The sequence below is a fragment of the Ascidia mentula genome, chromosome 2, assembly GCF_947561715.1.
Source record: "Ascidia mentula chromosome 2, kaAscMent1.1, whole genome shotgun sequence".
Classification (NCBI taxonomy): domain Eukaryota; kingdom Metazoa; phylum Chordata; class Ascidiacea; order Phlebobranchia; family Ascidiidae; genus Ascidia; species Ascidia mentula.
Window position 1 is genome coordinate 13363576 of NC_138567.1, and position 24157 is coordinate 13387732.

General features: G+C 37.8%; 1 protein-coding gene across 3 annotated transcripts; it reads left to right on the plus strand.

Annotated features, from left to right (window-relative positions):
- Positions 1-1192: 1192 nt before the first annotated feature.
- On the plus strand, positions 1193-22395 carry LOC145888534 (IgGFc-binding protein-like). 3 transcript variants are annotated; one of them, XM_082979304.1, is made up of 44 exons: positions 1193-1326; positions 1551-1735; positions 2164-2271; positions 2550-2755; positions 3147-3406; positions 3607-3795; positions 5641-5779; positions 5949-6039; positions 6219-6374; positions 6630-6768; positions 6986-7100; positions 7241-7335; positions 7541-7725; positions 8098-8226; positions 8487-8575; positions 8757-8922; positions 9234-9411; positions 9562-9707; positions 10058-10165; positions 10313-10484; positions 10716-10833; positions 11164-11296; positions 11699-11828; positions 12158-12268; positions 12437-12528; positions 12948-13092; positions 13236-13501; positions 13727-13891; positions 14277-14449; positions 14726-14864; positions 15213-15376; positions 15775-15896; positions 16145-16281; positions 16600-16694; positions 17206-17365; positions 17613-17734; positions 18124-18291; positions 18513-18928; positions 19086-19177; positions 19456-19594; positions 19725-19847; positions 20298-20393; positions 20739-20895; positions 21353-22395. In XM_082979304.1, exons 3-44 carry the CDS (start codon positions 2203-2205, stop codon positions 21474-21476), a joined length of 6219 nt encoding a protein of 2072 aa, XP_082835430.1. In that variant the 5' UTR covers positions 1193-1326; positions 1551-1735; positions 2164-2202; the 3' UTR covers positions 21477-22395. The 3 variants fall into 3 exon arrangements, with proteins under 3 accessions (XP_082835430.1, XP_082835431.1, XP_082835432.1); XM_082979305.1 differs by having other exon boundaries at positions 2559-2755; XM_082979306.1 differs by lacking the exon at positions 10716-10833 and having other exon boundaries at positions 11172-11296.
- Positions 22396-24157: the final 1762 nt, after the last annotated feature.

Consider the following 24157-nt stretch of genomic DNA (forward strand, 5'->3'; position numbering starts at 1 on the left):
TATCAAGAAAGTTCGGGTAAATGACACGAACTATTTGAGCAAAATTTTATTGAGCAATAGCAGCAAACCTGTAGACAGATTTGTATACTTAAATATTGAAAATATACGAACTAGACATGTTTGCATAGCATAAAAATGTTAAAACAATACAAAATTAAGAATTTTCCATCAAATTTTGACTGAAACTTCCTTCAGGTGCTTTCTCTGTTGACAAACAGACTTCCAAACCCCAACGGATTTCCTTTATATGACCGAATAGCAAAGGCCAGTTGCGGTTTGGTTACAGTAACAAGCAAATCTGATTTCAATACGGTTACACAACTTTTCAATGCTTTAACAGCACAAGGACGGGTAACTATTGTTGATGATTATTTCCAGATAATTACAGTTTAAATTTATGAAATGCTGATAAACCTGAATTAAAATACGTTTAGTTGTAATTTTAGTTAAATTTTTAGATAAAATAAGTTTAGGATTTACCTCACCACCAATTAACATTCGGCCTCATTGCCACTTTGTTATACTTCTTGCAACCAAACATAAATGAATATGACAAAGCAACAACGTACTATAAGTGACCACAGTGAAATTTCCTATTTGTTTCTTAGGTCATTCTTCTGAACGCAGTGGATCGGAACGAAAGTACCATAACATTTGCAGTTGATTCAACACTTGATTACGTGACAATTCTGCTTTCCGGATTGAGTGGGTCTTTTGTCTATGATCGCATTGAAAATGAAGCCGGAAGTAAGTCCATTATGTCTGCTTTAAAAATTTCTCTACCTGTAAAAAAATGTTTTTTGAGGTTAGCTATTGTTTAAAGTTAGTGTATAATTATTGAACTTTGCTGTTGAACTTTGAGTGCTATCAATTTAAAACACCTAATTTATAGCGTAGCCTGAAATATATCCATCTCACTGCAGTTACAAATGCATTAATATAGTCATTTGAAATGAGTTCCTGGTTTCTTCCTTTAGATGAGGTTACAAACGTGACCGATCTAGCAAATGCCACGGGACTGCGCCTTCTTCGTGTGCCGGTCGGCAATCACACAGCGTTCACAGTATATCTGTCCACAGCAATTCTATACAAGTGGGTCCAACGCGTCGCGCGTAATGTACAAATACAGATTTTTTAAGAGACTTTTTAGTTGCAGTAGGAGATGCTGGTGCGTTTTGTAAAGCCAGCAAATTAAATGTTAGTTTAACCTTTATGAACATGTTCCTTTCAGTGTGGAGGTTTTGGCTCTCAGCATTTTTGGAGCGATTCCAACAATGTTTGAAGAAGTGGATGAAGTTCTCGTGCACAGGGCACAACCAAGAGCAGGTATTCCAATTTAATCTTCTTCGAAATGTGTTTAAATTCCAAAGCACAATCTCACGCAAAATGTAAAACTTATTATTTTGTTGTTGCCCAATTGTTCCAACCTTAAAACTTTTATACACTTTCACGAAATTTGCACAGGTTTACCTGAGAAAGTTCATGACGATTGGGCTTGTGAATGTGCGAGGTCTAAAATTATAATTTAACGTTCAACTCATTTTTACCAGGAACTACCGCACACGTTTTTGGGCATTTGTTTGGTGACGTCAGAGGTGCTGAATTAACCAAAATTTCCCTTGTAACCTTGAACGGCACCGAAATCTTATCACGCAACATCGATCGTTGTGGATCTAGCAATGAAGAGTTTAGAACAAATACCTCCTTCAAAATTCCAGAACAGCGATTTTTCATTGTAAGTTGCAATGTTCGTAAATGGTGCATGTATCACCAACAACGTAGGATAAGTTCCTTGTTATTGTATTACATCGTATTTATACACAAGAGAGCATTTTTCAGTTATTCAATTAAATTTAAAATTGCCCTGGGAAGCGTAGCGTTCTTTATTTGATTTCCCTTGAAAGCTGTAGTTAAGTTTTCTTTTCCCGTGTGTATTGAACGATTTTGGATTCGTTCTGGGTGCATTTACCACATAATAAAACAGATTGTTCAGAAGTTGTTGAAAGGGTTGTAGCAGTTTGTTTGCGATGAAAGTTCTGTTTCAAATTACATTGTTCACTTCTGAATAAAACGTTTTCTTATCAGCAAAACTGTTGTTAATATTTGACTCTTTCTGACGAAACGCTATTGGCAATATAAGGTGACGTGATGTCTTGTTTGCAGCGTTAATTACGGCTGGTGATTCTAAAGCTCTGAAAAATTATGAAAGTTTATGTTGGAATCTCGCTGGTTCTGTTAGCCGGCATGCTGATCAGCGTTGGAGGTCAAAGCGTAAGTTCATCATATGTTAATATTTAACGGCTGTATGTTCTTTTCTATGAGCAACATGGCTCTGTCGCCTGAATTGTTACAAACTTACTGTACCTTTTAGCATTCCCCATGTGCAAAATCGCGACTTTTACCGTTTTGCTTTCATAAGTTTTTGACTCCCAAATAAGAAATTGCATCAGGTTTGCTTTATTTTGTTAATAAGCCAAAATAAACCGGTTGTCTTTACTTTATGTTATGATTGCATAATCCTAAACCTTGGAGCGCTACCTATATTATAGGATATACAGACTTTCTGTGGAGACCAACCAGATGGAACAAGGACACTGAAGCAAGTGTTGCAGCAGTCACTGATCAACGCCATGACTCGTTACTTCGCAGACCAAGTGGTCGGGGATGATGGTTTCAGACCTATTGACGTCACCCTCTCATATGAGTTGTTTGAACTCTTCACTATTCGATACAACGGACCGGCTTCAACAGCTAGGTAGATCTAAAAAATCTTGTCAAATCGCCTTTTACGATGACATACAGTTTCCCAACAACCTATGGCCTATGATTAGTCTTGTGTGTTATTTAGATAGACAATGACAGGAATTCTTGTGTGTTGATGCAATTGCTAAAACTTAGCTACGAATGTGCGTGAAAAATTGACATTGCAACTAAATGTCTCTGTGAGCTGCTGCCAGATCTTTTGTTAATGATTAGCAAGTGGTGAAAAAACACTGCCGAATATTCTATCTCTGACAAATTAACTATTTCCTCTGTGATTTGTTTTGTCTGTTGCAACGCAATCATATTGTAACTAAAAAAAAAACAAGTAAACGTTGTGAGTACAAAATACTTGTCCGTGAAGGTTAATGTCTCCCACTTTGTAGCGTCCTTAACTCATTCCTTGATGGATTCTATTCACCTCTGATTGGGGCGGATACTGGTGACACTGCCAAGGTGATTGGACTTATTCAGGTCGGAGAGTACGATGTGGCACGTGCTGAAATGTTCTATCTGATTCTGCATACAATTAACACCACTCCAGGCATCGGATCGACAATTAACTTTGAGGCAATCACTAACGAACAGTCAGCAATCATCGAACCACGCATTGCCCAACTCTATGAAACCATCAGCGCCGCTGTTTGTAAGACGTTGTTTGGTTTGCGCTAATGTAAACAAAATCTGTTACAGCGGTTTATGAAGAATTGACAATTGCAACAAAAGCTCAGCTGTGTTTTATAATAATTTTAGTATAATCTGTTATTTCTGTCTGTCCTCAAAAGACTTGCATAATCTCTATACAGCAGGCCCTTAAATAACGACTTAAAACTACTTTATTTTTAGCGCAAAGCGAATACGAGGTGTATCTGAGCGTAAGGGTTGGCACAACTCTGTCATTCGCCATCGACACAACTGGAAGCATGGGTGGCGAAATAAACGATGCTAAATTAAGGACCATCGCCATTATTAAGGCAACGACGGGAACTCTTAATCAACCACTTCGCTACGTCCTCAGTCCATTCAACGACCCTGGTAAGTTGAATCTTTGTAGAACTTTACGAAACCGCATTGTCTAATATGGAGAAAGTTTAGATACATTATTTTATGTGTAAATACCGAGAACGTTTTGATCATTTTCCATATTTTCTCTTGTATCCAGTCATTGCAGTTTGTTTCACCAAAACTTCTAAAAATGCCAATCACTTATAACATACACTAAGTTGGACCAAACACTCGCTTACGTCTCACCTGAGGTTGCCGCATTGTGTGGAAACAAACTTTGGTTTTGGTTTTGGTGCAAATATTGCAGCAATAATGGTAAGCGAGACGACACAGTAGCGAATTTATTTAAAGTGCATATGACACGGCCATGGCAACTTTGCGTAAAACTAAAGGTACATCTACAACAAACATATATCCAAAGTATTTCGGTTCTACGTCAACTAAAAAATGTAGAAAACTGCACGAAAAGTAGCGGCGACCAAAAATCGTAAACCTTTTGCGCTGTGGCGAAAATGACATCACACAAGGCGCTCGCGTCGAAAAATTGCATTGTTTAGATAGGAGAAGGCGCCTTATATTGCAAATATCAAATAGTTTCAAACATAGGAGAATCCACAGATTACGTTAACTCAAAGGTCAAGACAAGGTTTTACATCACACAAAAATATGTCACTGTGACGTCACAAACCAAAGGATTATTTGTCCCTAATAATCGGAAGACCATAGGGTGTAGTAGAAACGACAATACTCTGTACTTCGATAAGACGGGGATGTTGCGTTTCTTTGCTCAGTGACATTACATGACGTCATTTTGGGTGTGATGTCATAACTTTAACCTCACCTTTGTGTTGACTTTAATTTGATAATTCCAACATTTCTAGTTACGAGCTATATTGCGAAAAATACATCAGTGGTTGATTGTGGCGAATTAAATAAATCATTTCTGACGCGAACTCGTAGGCAACGCTACTGCCGGGAAAAAAGTGGTATTATGACAGAATAACTGTGTTGCATAATCAGCTAATTTGGTCGGCCTTTCTCGGCGGTCAAAATTCAATTAACCTACTTCTATCTTTTGCTGTGAGTGGACAAAACGACAATGCTAAACTAACGGTTTATCTCTGTCGTGTTTTCAAAAGTTCATGTATCACGTTAGCGATCATGAATTCTGTAACCACAAGAACACCCTGTTCCAATAACTGTTTTATTATTACACAACTAAATAAGACATAATAGGTCGAAACAGCGACCATCTGTCTGCAGCTCAAATTAACATAAAAATCCGTTTGTTGCACTTGTTCACTTGTTGTCCCCTTTTTAATGCAAAACTATACTAAACCAATTTTACAATGTTTTCCATTCCTACGCATAAGGCTTGCTGTCAGCACTCGCACGACCAAAGCGCCTTATATGACGTCACGCAACCATAATCTCGCTTTCGCAGGATTTCGTTGCAAAAAATGTTTTAATGTTGATGCGAATTTCTGTATCCCAGAAACCAGCCGCCATATCAAGTTACTTTTTTCGCAAAAAATGTTTTAATGTTGTGAACATCTCTTAGTTTAATTATTAACATGTTTTATTTTTCCGTGTCACATGCACTTTAAAATGAAAGTAGTGAACCAAATTGTCATTACATTGTGTGCCTATCCAACTCACGTTCGCATACATTTTGTGGTATTTTCAGATTAGTTTATTGCTGGTTACTCGCTGGACGTATGCTGTCGGGCCTGCTTGGGAGTTCGTATAATTTTCCAAATATTCAAATTGCCCTACGTATATTCAAGTCCCAAATGTTGGTTAAGGATTTGTAAAGTCGTTTATGCAAAACTTATTTCAATAAAGCCAGAAACCTCCCATTTGTGTCAAAAACAGGATATGGGCCAATTACTGTCACAAGTGACCCAGCCGTAATTACCCAGGCACTTAACAACCTCGCTGCAAGCGGTGGAGATGATTTTCCAGAACTTTCGATGAAGGGAATAGAACAGGCAATTCTTAAAAGTTCGAAGAGGTTCGTGAGTTCGCTGTTGGGGAAAGAATAAGTTTTACTGCGCATTTATTGTCACAAAATAAAGAAAATAATGTAGGCTTCATACCTGTAAAATTACTTGGAAAACGGAAAAGTGTGCAACGTACTGTTATTGTAGAGTCGTTGAACTAAGAATGACTTTAATTAACAGGTCAATCGTATTTATGATCACTGATGCTGAAGCTCAAGACGAAGAACTCGAAAGCAGAGTTACTGCTTTGGCAATTATCAAGAAAGTTCGGGTAAATGACACGAACTATTTGAGCAAAATTTTATTGAGCAATAGCAGCAAACCTGTAGACAGATTTGTATACTTAAATATTGAAAATATACGAACTAGACATGTTTGCATAGCATAAAAATGTTAAAACAATACAAAATTAAGAATTTTCCATCAAATTTTGACTGAAACTTCCTTCAGGTGCTTTCTCTGTTGACAAACAGACTTCCAAACCCCAACGGATTTCCTTTATATGACCGAATAGCAAAGGCCAGTTGCGGTTTGGTTACAGTAACAAGCAAATCTGATTTCAATACGGTTACACAACTTTTCAATGCTTTAACAGCACAAGGACGGGTAACTATTGTTGATGATTATTTCCAGATAATTACAGTTTAAATTTATGAAATGCTGATAAACCTGAATTAAAATACGTTTAGTTGTAATTTTAGTTAAATTTTTAGATAAAATAAGTTTAGGATTTACCTCACCACCAATTAACATTCGGCCTCATTGCCACTTTGTTATACTTCTTGCAACCAAACATAAATGAATATGACAAAGCAACAACGTACTATAAGACCACAGTGAAATTTCTTATTTGTTTCTTAGGTCATTCTTCTGAACGCAGTGGATCGGAACGAAAGTACCATAACATTTGCAGTTGATTCAACACTTGATTACGTGACAATTCTGCTTTCCGGATTGAGTGGGTCTTTTGTCTATGATCGCATTGAAAATGAAGCCGGAAGTAAGTCCATTATGTCTGCTTTAAAAATTTCTCTACCTGTAAAAAAATGTTTTTTGAGGTTAGCTATTGTTTAAAGTTAGTGTCTAATTATTGAACTTTGAGTGCTATCAATTTAAAACACCTAATTTATAGCGTAGCTTGAAATATATCCCTCTCACTGCAGTTACAAATGCATTAATATAGTCATTTGAAATGAGTTCCTGGTTTCTTCCTTTAGATGAAGTTACAAACGTGACCGATCTATCAAATGCCACGGGACTGCGCCTTCTTCGTGTGCCGGTCAGCAATCACACAGCGTTCACAGTATATCTGTCCACAGCAATTCTATACAAGTGGGTCCAACGCGTCGCGCGTAATGTACAAATACACATTGTTTTGAGAGACTTTTTAGTTGCAGTAGGAGATGCTGGTGCGTTTTGTAAAGCCAGCAAATTAAATGTTAGTTTAACCTTTATGAACATGTTCCTTTCAGTGTGGAGGTTTCGGCTCTCAGCATTTTTGGAGCGATTCCAACAATGTTTGAAGAAGTGAATGGAGTTCTCGTGCACAGGGCACAACCAAGAGCAGGTATTCCAATTTAATCTTCTTCGAAATGTGTTTAAATTCCAAAGCACAATCTCACGCAAAATGTAAAACTTATTTTTTTGTTGTTGCCCAATTGTTCCAACCTTAAAACTTTTATACAGGCTTACCTGAGAAAGATCATGGCGACTGGACTTGTGAATGTGCGAGGTCTAAAATTATAATTTAACGTTCAACTCATTTTTACCAGGAACTACCGCACACGTTTTTGGGCATTTGTTTGGTGACGTCAGAGGTGCTGAATTAACCAAAATTTCCCTTGTAACCTTGAGTGGCAACGAAATCTTATCACGCAACATCGATCGTTGTGGATCTAGCAATGAAGAGTTTAGAACAAATACCTCCTTCAAAATTCCAGAACAGCGATTTTTCATTGTAAGTTGCAATGTTCGTAAATGGTGCATGTATCACCAACAACGTAGGATAAGTTCCTTGTTATTGTATTACATCGTATTTATACACAAGAGAGCATTTTTCAGTTATTCAATTAAATTTAAAATTGCCCTGGGAAGCGTAGCGTTCTTTATTTGATTTCCCTTGAAAGCTGTAGTTAAGTTTTCTTTTCCTGTGTGTATTGGACGATTTTAGATTCGTTCTGGGTACATTTGCCATATAATAAAACAAGATTGTGCAGAAGTTGTTGAAAAGGGATCACAACTATAACAGTTTGTTTGCGATGAAAGTTCTGTTTCAAATTACATTGTTCACTTCATACTTTACTTACATTTAATTTATTCTATTTTTCAGAGATTTCAAGGCACAATAAATGGAAGAGCTTTTACCCGAATGGATCCTTGCGCTGTGTCGCCCCTATCGGCCAATATAACACTCGACCCTATTGCTGACCAGTTGCTTGACCCCGGTACTACAATTACGGTAGGTCAACAATTTACACGAATGTATATTGTTGTATAAACAGCAGTGTTCTGAACTGGGTCTGTGTCTATGTAAAGTAAAAAAAAACGGTATACGCCGATCTTCGTAAAAGTACTGTCAAGAAACAAAATTTTTTTTTTACAAATGAGGTTATATGTCATGCCTTTCGGTACGCAATTTGCCGTAATTGTAGACAGACTGAGTAGCTTTAACGAACAAAAGATTCACAACAGACAAAAAACTTTCTAAACACCTTTCAGGTCATCACCTACCTTCACACGGACCTAGAAGACTCATTTACATTTGATATTTCGGATCCACGCGGATACGCATTTTCCATTATAAGTTCGTAAGTATGAATTTTTTTTTATAAAGTTAAACCTTACGTCAAAGGAGTATGAACCGCAGTAGACAAACCAGCATTGAGCTTGGTACAAAGTATATCTGTAAATTTGAAAAGGACTATGGGTTCACGTACTGTAACGATAATTGTGAAAGCGGTAAGTTTTTCGCAAAATTTTTGTTTTCAGTTCTGTTATCAACGGAACTACTACAAGATTGAACATCAAAATCATTGCACCAGCAGATGCATTGCCAGGGTCTCTCAGTCCAGTGCTTCTGACTGCAACGCCAGCCGCCAGTTCCGAGTTCGTCTTCCAAAGTTTTAATGTTCTAATTCGCGATGCTGCAATTAAGGTATATTTGACTTGTGACAGTTTAAAATTTTAACCATTTTATGAAAGTTTAGTGAATGAATCGTCGCGAGTAACATGCGAACCAGATAGGTATATTTACTGCGTTGTAAGCATTGCGACTTTGTAGCGTGGTAACGATGATAGAGAGGCAAAAGCAGAGAAAAGCTACGACATTTTTCCATAAATGAAACTGTGAATTATTTTACCACACGAACAATGCTTGTAATAGTCTCCAATTAACACAGCCGGTAAGATAACTTTAAAGTTACTTTAACAAATATTCCCACACCATTTTGTCTTGATGTGCTTCAGTGCCCTGTGGAGCTTTTCAGTGCTGGAGAGGGAACTAGAATTACTTGTACGGACGTCAACAACGATGGTTCCCAGTGTACAGTTGAGTGCGGCCCAGACTACGTGCTTGATGGAACTGCATCGAGTACATGTGTGAATGGTACCTGGACCGTAGACAATCTAAGATGCAATTTTGTAGGTAAGTGTCAACTGCACATGGTGAATTCTTGCCTGGTTGTAATTTCAAGGAATGTTTTCTTGGTTTTTGATTTGAGATTTTATTAAAGTTGAAACATTTTTTTCTATTTGTATAAAATAATATTTACAATTCTAATTCAAAAATTTTCAGAGAGACAAACTTGTTCGGCGGTCGGTGCCTCGCATTACAAAACATTTGATGGGAAATATTACGACTTTTATGGTACCTGCATTTACACGTTGGTAGAAACTACTTTTAAGACTGCCACCGGCCAACTACGACCTTTCTCAATCTTGGTAAGGAGTATTTTTCATTTTCTTAAAGATTTAAAGAGAACAGGGCTTGTTACGTGAACAGAAAAATAAAGTTAAAGTTGAAAAAAAATTTAAAAATAAATAGATTTTTTATACCGGTGTTTTGCCTGCAATGCAGCGACTTTCGTCGGAGTGATGTCTATACTGCGTTAATCTGTGCCTGAAGGGCAGTTATAATATACCTGGTAATAGCAGCAACTCAGTAAAATTGGCGGTCTAAAGTGGGGTGTGTTTGAGCCTCTGTTTTGTAGCAATTCAATATATTGTAATGAATTGTTTGATTTTTTACCTAAAGGTGCGTTTGAAATTGGGATTCAATTTTTGCTTTCTAGGTTGAAAATCAATTTCTCGGCGGCAACACCAGAGTTTCTTGGTTGAAACGAGCTTCACTGAATACCGGAAACCACACCATCCAATTTATTGCTGGAAATCAAATAAGGGCAAGTTATAATTTTACACAGAATTGATTCCAAGAAATGTGCTTTTTACAGTATGTTCACAAAATGTAACGATAGTAATTAACAGAGTAGACCTCAAGTTCTAAACTAAAACATTTCAATTGACTGTAAATTAATGCATATATTTAGGTTGATGGAATAGATATCACACCACCTTACGCGCTGATCAGTGAAGGTGTTACGCTTGTCCGAACTGGTAGAACGTATGAATTGACAACAACTTTCGGGCTTACCATAACTTACAACGGTTTCTACAACTTCCGTGTGTCTTTATCTGGTTCTTACGGAAATTTAGTCACCGGTATGTAAACTGTTCTGACATGCGGACCACAAAAATACGTATAGATTGGTAGCTGTTTACCGCCTGATCAATGTAGAAGTTAATAGAAAGCATATTACTCAAAAACCTAGATTTATCAAAAGCTAAATAATTTAATTTCGACATTTTGTGTCTTGCACCACTGTAGACCAGGTTCACAATATTGCTTTTAGTCATTTTGGAACAAGTTTTAAAAATCTAATCTATTTGCAGGTTTGTGTGGCAATCTTAACGGTAACATGAGCGACGACCTTGTCCTTCCCAGCAACACAAGCATCATATTGAATGCAGTTGAGTTTGGAAACAGTCAGAAAGTTGGTGGCAACGCAAGGCACGTTATTCACACTGCTATAGTGCAAGGAGTGGTATAATGTAATGAGATGGCACCATCTTATTTGAAACGTCGGCAGCTTATTGCGTTGAAACGTTTGCAAACAATTACTGCTTTCTATACCCATTAGATATGTTAAGTTTCTTCAATTTTCAACCAAATTTTCATAACCGTGATGTCATAACTGTAAAATGTTATGCCGTGGTTTGTGTCGACTTTCAACATCCTGCGATTCAACGGCAAACAACGTGACTTACCATAACATTACTTCTTTGGGTTGAATGTTTGGATTTTGATGTTGAAAAAATATCTTTGCTTTCCATCTGTCAGATGCATAGACGGGGTCGTAACTGAAGGAAAAGACTGTTTAGATGAAGCCGCCTATGAAAAAGCTTGCAACGTCATAAACAAAGACTGTTTCAGAACCTGCAGAGAAAGATTTCCTGAGCCCGAAGTTGTCAGGGTGAGTGTTTTATTTGGGAATATCTTTTTTGATTGGTTTCGTCAGTAACTGGTGATATTAGTTGAACTTTTAGTTGAAGATTGGCAACCTAAATGCTAACACGAAATCCCATTGAAATGGCAAAACGTTTTCTCTTTAGGTAAATTTAGGTTTAGTTCAAGAGCTGGAATTCAAATCACCGAATAATGAAACCAAAATGTAGTAGCGCATGGATGACTAAAGAATTTAAACTTATTTGCCCAATTCACCAAAATATCGATTACAATTTTTCTATACTGTTGGTTTGATTTTCGGAAAACAACCTTAATATAAAACTTCTCGCTCCATTTCAGGCAGAATTATTGTCGTTACAATTTCAATATTGTGTTTATTTATCTTGACAATCCAAAATTCTATTTGCAGAACTGCGTTTTCGATGGGTGCGTTACCGAAGGCGACCTAAGAACAATCGAACGAGCTATTTCCGACTATGCTGATCAATGCCAAAAGGCAGGCATCGAAGTCTGTAACTGGACAAACGTAACAGGACTACGTAAGTATAAAGTTATTGCTTAAAAATACATTTTACTCATCATGAAAATGTTTCCTATCCTAACTGAAAGGTTCTATAATCAAATAATGCGATGCATAAAATTGTTTGGCACCATCAGTATCACCGAAACACACCAAATGCAAATATCCAATAATAAATACAAAAACCTATTCTCTGGGAAGAGACCTATGGGTATATTTCTTTACGACCTTTGAAATTTCAATCTGACCGAAAATTTTTTATCCTAAAGGGACTAAACTGATATCCCCCGTTTGTTCAAACAACGCATCTAAATAACACATCTCAGTAAAATGTTCGTTTTAACACAGCGACTCCGCCCTGTCCCGCCAATTCTCACTATGAACACGAGGGTACAGCTTGTCCAAACACATGTCGTCGACCAACAGAAGCTGCAAGATGCAAAAAACCTCAAGTGTCAGGTGTACTGATTTTTTTACCGCAAGATTGACCATTTAGTCTTAGTGGGTACAACAACGAATCCTTTGCAACAAAAAACAAATAAGATATTATATCACACATTGCAACAAAATTATATCACACATTAAATTCTATAAACTTAGTCAGAAAAAATACTATTTTTTACCCAGGTTGCGTTTGCAATGATGGCTACGTATTGTCCGGTCTAAAATGCGTTCCACTTACTGATTGCGGGTGCTCAGCAACTGGCGTCTATTATGAGGTAAGTTTAGTCTGTTTTCGCAAATCTTTCTTCACAAAAGCCGGTGCACTTTCTGTTTCGCAAAAAAACTTTTTTTACAATAGCCGGTACACTGTACGAATAACAAGTTCGACGCAAGAAATAACAAGTTTTGTTGTAATTGCATCAACGTACTAATTCGCACTTAACTTGGCAGAGTAGAACATTTTTTTTTGGTTTTTCCTGCACATAACTATTTGCAAAATTACCAGTGTATTTCCTGGACCGGCAAATGGCCGAACAAAAGCTTAAGTGTTCCTTAATCTCGGCACCAACACGCAAATTGAGCGTTTGGTTGTGGCCATATATGGAACACAAGCGCACAGGCGGGAGTAAACAACGTCTGATGTCAAATATATTTACTCATAACATAGTAATTAGTTTCCTCAAATTTGTTCCAGAGCGGTCACACATTCGTTAGAGCTGGTTGCACAGAAAGATGCACTTGCTCAAGGACTGTCCTCACTTGTACTGCAACAAGTTGTGGTACAGGTGAAGTTTGTCAAGTGTCACCGACCACCCGGCAGCTGGGCTGCGTAGACACAGGTAAGTGTTTCAGGCCGTTGCTAATATGTATTTTGGAATATTGAAGCCGCGAGTTTTCATGCTTTACCTCTCCCGTTACTGAAAAGTAATCTTTAGAACAAATTGTTGAAACCTTATCTATTTGATTAATATCAAAAAAACAGATTTCGGAGATTGCGTGGCTGCTGGATATCCGCATTACGTATCATTTGACGGTTGCCGATTTGACTTCCAAGGGGCGTGCAGATACCTTCTGTTTGAAGGAACGAATTCCAACACGGGAAATCACCTTTCGGTGGTAACCCAAAATGAATTCCGAAATGGCGTGACGCAGGGTTCATCGCTTAAGTCAGTCAAAGTCGCTTTTAGTTATGATGGACGTGACGTCACTGTGATGATGAATCGGGACGGAAGCAGAGTTACCGCCACGGTATGAGTATTTTGTTTAAACTGAATCGAATGACATTCTTGCGGAGATATATTAGCATACAACATGTATTTCATAATTTACAACAAATAATGTAAACAATTCGATATGAAATATTTGTATGGTAAATAAATGTAAACGCATGTACTTTGTTCCATAAAACAGCCTACTGCTTTAAACACAATATATATGCAGACAATATAATACACATGATTCGAAATCCTGCAGGTTTGGAATTTACTTGTCAATGTGACATTCACCACCATGGATCGAACCATTGGTGGCGTTCAAATCTTCACCAGCGGTAGAAGCCTTGTACTGGAAATTGAAAACTCTAGAGTGAAATTCAACGGAAATTATCTCAAACTCCGAGTTCCGGGAGCCGTTCGCCGCGTAAGAGAGTTTATAATTAACAATCACATCGTATTAAAATAACAAATCACATCGTTAAAAAATCATTGCTAAATTGCACCAAAATAATGCTGTTCACAACACATGGTGCATGAGTCAGTTCACAAACTGTCATTCTAAAGGAACACCAGAACATTCACTACGGCTTGTTCTGTTGCCAACATTGTTTTCTCTGCTAAGTAACAGAAAGTCAAAGTTTGAAAGCACTTCAGGCATCCTTTAAAAAAAATTAAAAGGTGTTAAAAGCAGTAGAAAGGAGTTTTGACGATTGTCAATTTTAACTATTTTAATGATCAAACTAACTACATGCAAAGAGAGCCCGCTGATTGCTTTTTGCGTAGTAATAAGACATTTCAAACTGTGACAGGTACGCGGACTTTGCGGTGATTTCAACGGTGACCCAACCGATGACTTCCGAAATGCCAACGGTACTGTGGTCACAAGCGTGAACGATTTCGGCAAAAGCTTTCAAGTTGGAGATTGCGCAACACCAGAACCTCCACCAGAGTTCGTGTGTTCCGACACTGATAGGGCGCTATAGTAAGAATTGCTTTCATAGTAAGAAATAGAATGTGCCGAAGACGTAATTTTATTATAATTTGTATTTGGAAAAACGTAGTACATAAAGCGGTAAATTTTTGGGAACTCAGAAAATATTTGCACAATATTTTTGCCTAATTTTCATGATGTTTGATTGTTGATTGTCATTGTCATATTTTCAGACAATTAACATCGCATTTACAGAAAACTTTTGTAATAAAGGCTCGTGTTATGATGGTTGTTTATTCTATATATAAGACGGAACATTATTTCCAGCGCACCAACCTGCAACATTTTCAAAGCAACGTCAGAGGTCTTCGCCGCTTGCTCCTCGGTTGTTAACTTCACCGCCCTCTTCAACGATTGTCTGTATGATGTTTGTGCAACTCGCGGAAACATCACTATAGTGAAAGACGTAAGTTAGGTTTCTACGTGTTTGTAGAACTTTGGTAGTTGTAAAAATGAGCAATTATTTCTTGGTAGTGTTTAACTCACATTTTTTGTAACTAAAAAATTTAGCGGGTGCTTGATAGCGTGTATTTTGTTGAATGTCTGTCGTCTCTTGATTTCGTTCCTTTTTCAAAAGAGGAGCAGAAAAAAATCAAGACACGCATCCCGCTGCAATAAGCTTAAGGATGGCATCCGCCACAGGTTCATATTTTTAGTTTTCCGTCCAATTCGCATATTTCGCACTAATAGCATTTATTGTGTGTTCTTTTTCGCGACACAGATGTTAACTTTTTGTATCGTTTCGGGATTGTAGGTTTTAGACCGAGCATTGGAGGATTGTCGTGCAGAGGATGTGCCTTTGTGTGATGCGCGGGAACAACTGAATATGACTGAATCAGAATGTCCTTCAAATTCACATTATGAGACTTGTTCCACCGGGTGCCCGAATTCTTGCAGCGACCCATCTGCCGAGGACAGGTAAAACCAATAATACAAAATGCTCTTTACCAGTTGCTTAACATTTCAAAACCTAAAACCACGTGTTTCATATCACCTGATGTTTACTAAGGGTTGTTTACCTGAACGTAACGGAAACCGTTTTGATGCACCCATATTACCACAACAACACATTGCACTAAATATTATAAAGTACCAAACAATAGTCATGTCTCAAACTGTCCTTAAACAACTCGCAAGGTTCGCTTTAAAGTTGTAACTTGTTTTTAGTTGGCGAAGTTCGAAGGTAACAGAACATTCTCGAATTTCAGTCTAAATCGTTTGAAAGGAAAAATGCAGGAGATTCAAAAATCTGCAAACCATAAACTTTCTCATATCAGAAAGTTGGTAAATTTTGTATCACGGTATCGCCATTGCAGGTGCGCTTTGCCAACTGTTGACGGATGCGTTTGCAACTTTGGTTATGTTTGGGAAAATGGAGTTTGTGTTCGACCGGATTCATGTGGATGTTACCCCGACGACAGGGTATATGTTCCTCAAGGTAATGGCTACTCGAAGACTATAATGTGGGGCAGTTATCATAGTTTTAGTTTCATTTCCGAACTTCTTGATTATTTCCTGTTCCAATTCCAAACTACTCCATGTTCCAGAACGAGTTTGATTTTCTATTTTTGTAAAACACAAACCCGGCGCTTTATAACTTCTCATATCAGTAGGGTTGCAGGGTGGTCTTCTATAATATTTGCGGGGAATCTGTTTTGATAATTTTCCAATTATTTCTATCTACAGGTTTTACTGAGACAACTTCCGACTGTTCTCATCGCTGTGCTTGTAACGGACCGAATAAATGGGAGTGCAACGATTTAAGCTGCTCCGGTGAAGAGGAATGCGTGGCAGTGGGAGGCGACTACAGATGTCTGGTGTCGGTGTGTAACATTTGTTATTAAAATGTATTTATCTATAGCATTTTTCACGTGATGTTGGTTGACTTAAGTCAGAGTTTATTATGTGACGCCTCGGATTCAAACGTCAAAATAGAAAATTTTAATTTAGGAAGTTGGATTAACTACGTATAAACTATTGGGATGATTTGAATCAAAGTTTTAATCTAGATTGAATTCAATAAGGTACAGAAAAAACGGAAATTGTACTTTTACAATTTGTGTTGTATACTGTATGCGTTCGACATAATAGTAGATAACCATAGCTGCATTATTTTAATACGAGTGGAAACTTGTTTACAGAATGCAGAGTGCTTGGTCTGGGGCAACTCGTTCGTTTCCACCTTTGATGGACGTCAATACAACTTTCATGGAAGTTGCCAATACATCGCCATGGGGTAACAAATTATAATTTTTCCATATGTGGTCAGCTAAGAGTTACGACTAATAATCTTTTTTCGTGGAATTGGAAAAAAAACATGTTTCAGTATTCGTTACTCATAGTTAAAGTCTAATGAACTTTAGTTGCGTTTGGTTTGATGTTACAAGTCACGTCTCGGCTAATAAAAGCATACCCGACTCGAGACAATCATAAAGTTACAAAGCCGAGCAAAATTTTCGATTGATAATTATCGTTTTTGGTAACATATTTAACTGGAAACCGTGATAACACATCTGATGCTAAACGAAGACATGTTGAAGTTAAAATAAACTTCGAAGTCGTATCTATTTTGCTTCATTTCCAAATCCTGATAGCGTTCCCTATTAATTAAAGAATTCGACGTAGTGGTGCTGTAACGTAATGCAAGCCGAAAAACAAATTTTGGAAGCACTTCCATATAGTGAAAATATTTGTTTTGCAAAGGAGCGTTTAATTGTAATTGTAATGACATGCGACCACCTGTGTAGGGTTTTGGGAAGTGAGGAACTCGGCATTCCGACATTCAGGGTCACTGTACAACGCAACCATAAGTTGGCAAATGGAAAACGTGGCTTGTTTGTAACACTCACAACGATCAGCGAACCTCGCTTCGAAGTCCTAATGCACTCCCAATGGAATTTCGTAAAGGTTATTATTTTTGTTGAGGCATTTGTCATAATCAACATGCGCTTATCTACATTCAAGTGTGCTTGTGTGGAAGTAATTTTTGGAACGTGCATTGTTCTTCATGGCTGTTATTTAAACAAACAACCACGTACTTAGTTAAATTCACAAAATGGTTGCCACAGCATATTCTTCATGTTACGCTAAACTATTTTTTTTACCAAGCTACACTTTTCCATTCAGCAAAACTGACCTAATTTTCCTTGGGCAGGTCGACGATCTGGACGTTCTTCCAGGAAGCAATTACCGTGGAGTGCATTTCATCTCACGAGGCAGCTTCATGACCGTTCGTTTCGAGTTTGGTATCACCCTGCGACTCAGCTCAATGGATGGGTAAATTATACATCCCAAATTTCAGTTCAGTCAATGCAACAATTGTTGGGTAACTTTAAGGCGGAATTTGTTGGTTTAATCGACGCGTTTTCAAAAGGATTTGTCAACTATCAGATTTAGTTCTATGGACACTGAGAATCCATCTAGGAAATCTTTTCATACAGATTAGTTTAATTATGTGGCCATAAACTATTTGATTTAGCGCTCTTACACATAGTAATTTTACGGAATTGTTTGACCAGTATTGCCACCTACAATACATTTAGTGGTGATTTAGTTGTGAAGTATTTTAAAATCCTATATGACCACGATTTAATGATAGAGAAAACTAATACGTAAGAACTCTAAATAAAAAGATGTAATGAACTAAGGTCTAATTATTTTTTCAGCCTTGTGATTTCGGTTAGCGGACTGCTTCGTGACCGAACCACAGGTCTCTGCGGCACATTTGACAACAACCCACACAACGACTACATCATGGACGCCGACGGCACTCTGGCGAGTGGAGTTGCTCAATTTGGAAACGCATGGAAGTGGCCAAATGTTCCCGACAACACGTGAGTACAATTAGCTAACAGAAAATACAAAAAGGACACGCTGGGCGGACAATGTCTAAAAGTTTTTTTATTGTTTTAATTGAAGGATGTAACATGCCGATTTAGAAGCACACAATACTCAGTCACACTCATATTGCCCAAAACCTACTTTAACATTTGTTTTTGCCAAACTAGCGTTCAAGATTAGTTTAGTTCCTCGCGCAACTTTTTTTATTTATTAGGTGTAGTGATGGACGCGAAAGCCTCCCTTGTCCGAACTCCCGATTCCTCGACTACTTACAAGGTCCCAGCTCTTGTGGAGTGCTCGACAGCGCCATCTTCGACTCGTGTCGATCAGTCGTCGACAAAACCGCTCACCAGTGGGCGCGCGTGAATTCGCTTTGTAACGCAGGACGATGTGATGAAGTTGATTTCCTTCATGCCATCGAAACCACCTTGTTTGGATTTATCACCGAGTGTGTTGTACGAGGCGGGACTTTCCCAACCGGTGTTCGCCCGTGGATCGGATTTAGAGCCACGTGTCTGGAAAATTCTCATTACGAAGAAGGGGCTTCCCCTTGCCAACCAACGTGTTCTGACAAGGATGGTTCGATGTGTCTTGGATGGAGAGAGTTGGTCCGCGCACCTGTGGTTGAAGGTAAAAAACGATGGAAACAAAATAAATAAAATCGGCCTATTGCGAAATTGCCTTGTTAAAGAAAAATTGAGCTGGAGAAACTCGATGGTCTTCAGTACGTAATTCGTATGGTGGCAGCTGAATTATGTCGACCTCAATTTGCTGTTTTGTTTGTCAGGATGTTTGTGCGACGAAGGTTATATCTTCAGCGCAGGGGAATGTGTTCCGTTGAACAAGTGCGGTTGTTTATCTGAGGGACTTTTCTATAAGGTAATCTTCTACTCACTTAATTCAATTAACTTAAAAATGTTTTGGTGTAAATTACCTAGCCATAAACATCCCCAGTTATAATTGTGTGTGGATCGGATATTTCCTACATCTTTGGTAAACCAAACACTGAAGCAACGTTTTGGTGCATAACATGCCCCCTACGTTGGTGAAACAAGAAACTATTATTTTCTATTTGGATATTTTCACACAAGGAAATATTTCAAGGTATTTCGTAGCTCAGGCTGCTCTGTTTCATTTTTACTCCATGTTAAATTCAGCACGGTCATTGCCAAGCAGATGCCAGATGCGAGCAAAAGTGTCAGTGTCGCAACGGGGATTGGGATTGTGAACGTGATACTTGCCTTACGGATGAAATATGCGGACTTAGAGACGGAGAATGGGGATGCCACTACACTGGTTAATTTTTAATACCTTTTGTGAAAGCTGGATTGTGTTTGTTCATACTTTGCAGCAATTTTACCAGCTATTATGCATCTGGCAGCGGAATTAATTCAAGAACCAATCCTATAAAAAATAATTCCTTCAGATTTATGCAAGCACGACAATGGTGGCTGCAGTCAAAACTGTTCTACGTCCAACGGCACGACCATTTGCAGCTGTTACCCTGGTTACGCGCTTGGCGAAGACGGAAAAACATGTTTCCGAATCAGTAAGTAATCATGTGTCCTAATTGTTGTTACATGCCTTGTTGCATTTACGCATCTCTCCGGATATAACATGACACATACCAGTAAACAAACCTAATGAAGTCTTGCTTAGGGGCAGAGGAAACGTCGGAAAAATGAAATACGTTAATTTATGTCAGAGGAGCAATCCTGTTTAAATTGTACTTGCAAACTACCATTTTTTGTGACTTACACAGCCAAATAACTTTCTCATTACAGTAAAACAACAGTTTGACGGTGTTTGACCACCAACAAAATGTGTGGTGCAAACTAAAACAACCATACACCAACAAAAAGTCTCACTGTTAGTGGACTTGATTTCGATGGAAAAAAATTCCTCCTTAATTTTCGGTTGCAGAACGACTTTTATTTTTTATAACACAATATGCTCGCTAGTCGAAATGACAAAAAAATGAAAATTTAATGTTCTGTAGCATTCGATTGTCCGTCTGCTATAAAAGAATCAGGAGACGATTTCGGCAGTGGATTCATCTACACAAGGACTTTCCTCGCCGAATCTTTTACTCCAGGTATGCTTAGAAATACCTTTCAGGTGGTATATTTTCACACAAATTTGTGCATGCAATTTGCCAGGAAACTTAATGTTAGTTCTGTTTGAATTGAGTCAAATCAACCACAATCATATCGTATAAAAAAAATGTTCAAGTAGTGGTGAAAATTTAAATTATTCCATTAATTATTTCTTATTGAACATAGGCCTATGGTGAAATAACTATTTGTCGTCAAATATTTTAATGAATGTCCATTTTGCCTTTTTTAGAAATCGTTTATTCGTGATATTCCGGCCATATAAACTTCTTAGTAGATATTGATATTTATGGCATCCACAAAAACTTTTTTTCTTTATTTAAAAGCTTGCACTCTGACCTGGACTACCTGGTTCGATACTGACAATCCAACAGGATGTGGGGATGATGAGAGCTGGAAGAGGATCAGAAGTCACCATCCTGATACTGAATGTGATCACCCGGTTGCGGTTGACAAGAAAATCATTGCTTTGCGTTCACCAGGGTAAATTATTTGGTTCCATTAACCTTGTTACATGTCTAAATTTTGTTTGTGTCAAGTGTTGACACACCGCAAAATTATTACATTTATTACATCCTTCCTGCATGGATCGACAAAAGTCTACAAATATGTCAAAAATTTTAATATCCTCGCGTGATAACCTGTACAACAAAATTATTAATCATTTGTAGCAACGTGTTATAGAATTTACTGTCATTCAGGCACTTTCCTTGACGCAACACAAGCCCGAACTTATGGCAAAGTATTAGAGTATGAACTTGTTAATAACATGGGGTGCCATGATGGATTTAAACTCGAGATTGCCGACTTCGTGTGTTGCAACCACGTTAAACCCCCAATCTGTATATTTTTAATTTTGTATCAATACGTAATGTACTTTAATGTCATACTTAACTTTTGTTGATACTAATGGCGATATGTGTAACGTGCTTCTTTGCAGAACTGTCTTTAATGTGACACTTCGCTACGATTCACCGGAAGAGGGAGTTATGTGCGACAACACCGACCAAGAAGATGGCAACCTGTGTCCAGACTACAAGATCAGGTTCCTTTGCGTGTCGTAATTGACACGTGATCCGCGCAACTACCAATGATGGTTTCCCAACACATTTTTCTTTATTGCTTGTATTCGCTATTCGCTCGATATTTGTATTATAGCTTTTCGCAGCATTATTCTTGAAACATGCAAAAATGTCGCTCATGCATTTAATAGTGCATTTGTTTAACCGAAATTAGCGTTTCCCTAAACCGGCTAACGCCCAGGCTACTCCGCACTGACAACCTATCGCAAAGACCTAGAGTCACACGACCAAGGTGTCTACTTTTGTAATAAAATAGGAAGACGCTAATAGGTATACAAGAGTAAAACGGTAAAAGTAGGAATAAAACAACGTTTGTTCCAAAACAAAAAGGACATTCCACTGCAACTAGCGTTCGACAACAATTACTTCTCGCAACTACCAAAATCAAAAACAGTGTTTTCCACTCGCCACCACCAGAGAACTGACCCGACTTATCCATCAATCATTCCGCCGCCAGCACGTTAACCAATTACTGCGTTTGCCACGCATGCATGACCGCTCGGGCGTATAAAATCAAGTAAAAGAATATGGATCTACTGTAGATTTTGTCCATTCACGACAAAACTTGCAAAATCGTTATGCGCAACTTTAAAATTTTACTCCGTGGTTCGTGGCGAAATATTTCAACCTCCTGCGATTCAGCAGAGACTTTCGAGTTAACAGAGTTTTGATGTTTAAACGACGTGCTCACATTTTTGCGTAGGTTGACTCTGCTTTGAAAGCCATGCTGGTAACAGCCTATTGACTTAACTTTGAGCAACTTAATTCTGCACCAGCACTGTTACATTTTTCGGTACAGGTTTGATATGAACCCATGTTAAATTTCGCTATCCCTCCAGCTCAACCGTTTAGCTGCGCAATGTAACTGCAATGATACAGTCAATAAAATCACATGGTTGTCTGGTGTTTCCGCAAGCTGATCAACAAATCATTTATTTTGTTAAAGACAACTTTTGAAGGGAAATTTCAACGAAATGTAACGAGCGTCCAGCAATACATAGGAGTGCCTACAGCCAGAATGGCAACATAACACTTTATGTCTTGTCAGAAAATATATAAAATTTATTATAACGGTTTCATGTTTGCAGGTTATTCACATAAAAAGAATTTTAAAGTTACATGCATCCAGCAAAATCCAATTAAACGCGTATCATTTACATCACATAAACATTTTTATCCTACTAGCCGTTTGGTCAAAACACGGATATCTAGCGCCCTTAAACGGACACAAATAGTTTTGTATACTAGACTTCTGCGCAAACTAAACAGAAATATGAGATATTATCCAGGACACGTGGCTAACCATGCCTAAACCGTACTTTCCTTTAAAGTAATTAAATACAGGTAGGCCTATGTCGCGACCATTTTGGTCACTGATTACACTATATACTGGGACCATAACCTACACATGACACATAACGAAATCAAGTTGTCTCAACTCATGTCGGTTTTGCTAGAATAAAATCAAAACCACATTTGGTGAATTTTGTGCTGTGAGTTTATTGTCACATGTTCGCTGTAGTAAATGTAAACGAATGCACTTTGTTCCATAAAACAGCCTACTGCTTTAAACAACAACAAAATCATCAATGGTTATTAAAACATGCAATTAGTGCACAGTTCTTGCAACAGGGACTTTTACAATACTACACAAAAAATACGAAAGTTCAGGCGCTAAATTAAGAGATACAATGACTTTTAAAGGTACAAAAAGGCGATAATTACGATTGCAGATCAGAAGGTATTTACTTTGCGTATTCAAATCACGTAGGCGGGAAACCACTTGTAGGTTTTATGCTATGTTTACTCAGTGACAACACAAAACCTAACTATAACTCCAAAAAGACTCCGACACTGTGCAATTAGTAATTACTGGGTTGTATTAAAATTATTAAGACATTCGAGTACTCACAATAAAATATGCAATTTCAATGATGAAGTTCGAGTAATATCCAATGATAGCGTTGAGACAGTACAAATGTTCAATCGTACGGTTCAGAAACTCACTGGCTTTACAGCCCAAGCAGTCAATTATAACGACTAACTTTCAGGCGTGTTGACCGGGTAAAAATGTCATAAAACAAACGTAGATTACATAAAAATCATTAGGCTTTGGTCAGCGGAAAAGTCCGGTGTTACTAAGCTGACCAAGATATATTTCTCTCACGTGCTAGAACGGGCTTATCAGATTTATAACGCACGAGTATCATGACTTGGCGAATTAAAGAGTGACGTGCGTTAATTAACGAATGTTGGTTAAACAAACAAACGCGATAACATACAATTTTCATTATCTTCTGCAGGTTTAACATAAACGGACGCTTCTTTAATTTGCCCAATTCTTGTGAATATTATGTGTAGGTCTATGTACTGTATATAAATAAGTACCAGAAGAAATAAACTACATACCACTTACATATGGGAGGGCTGTCAAATTTGTTTCAATTTGGGACAATTTTCTTTAGGTGAACTAGTCCTGGACACGCTTTTTTTTCTAAATGTTTAACCGCAAAATAATATTTCCAATTACGTTTAAAAGGTAAACATACCTTTTGTTCAGCTTTTTGGATTTGTGTTAGGTCAGTACCATATGCTTCACTTCCTTCTGGCCAATAAATAAAGCTGCATGGATAAACTAGTTTGTGAAGTCGCTTGGCGCTTTA

Coding starts and splice junctions, on each gene's coding strand:
- LOC145888534 (XM_082979304.1), top strand. CDS start 2,203: ATGAAAGTTTATGTTGGAATCTCGCTGGTTCTGTTAGCCGGCATGCTG. Junction 11,297..11,698: donor CTGAGCCCGAAGTTGTCAGG/GTGAGTGTTTTA, acceptor TTCTATTTGCAG/AACTGCGTTTTCGATGGGTG. Junction 13,093..13,235: donor GCTGGGCTGCGTAGACACAG/GTAAGTGTTTCA, acceptor TCAAAAAAACAG/ATTTCGGAGATTGCGTGGCT.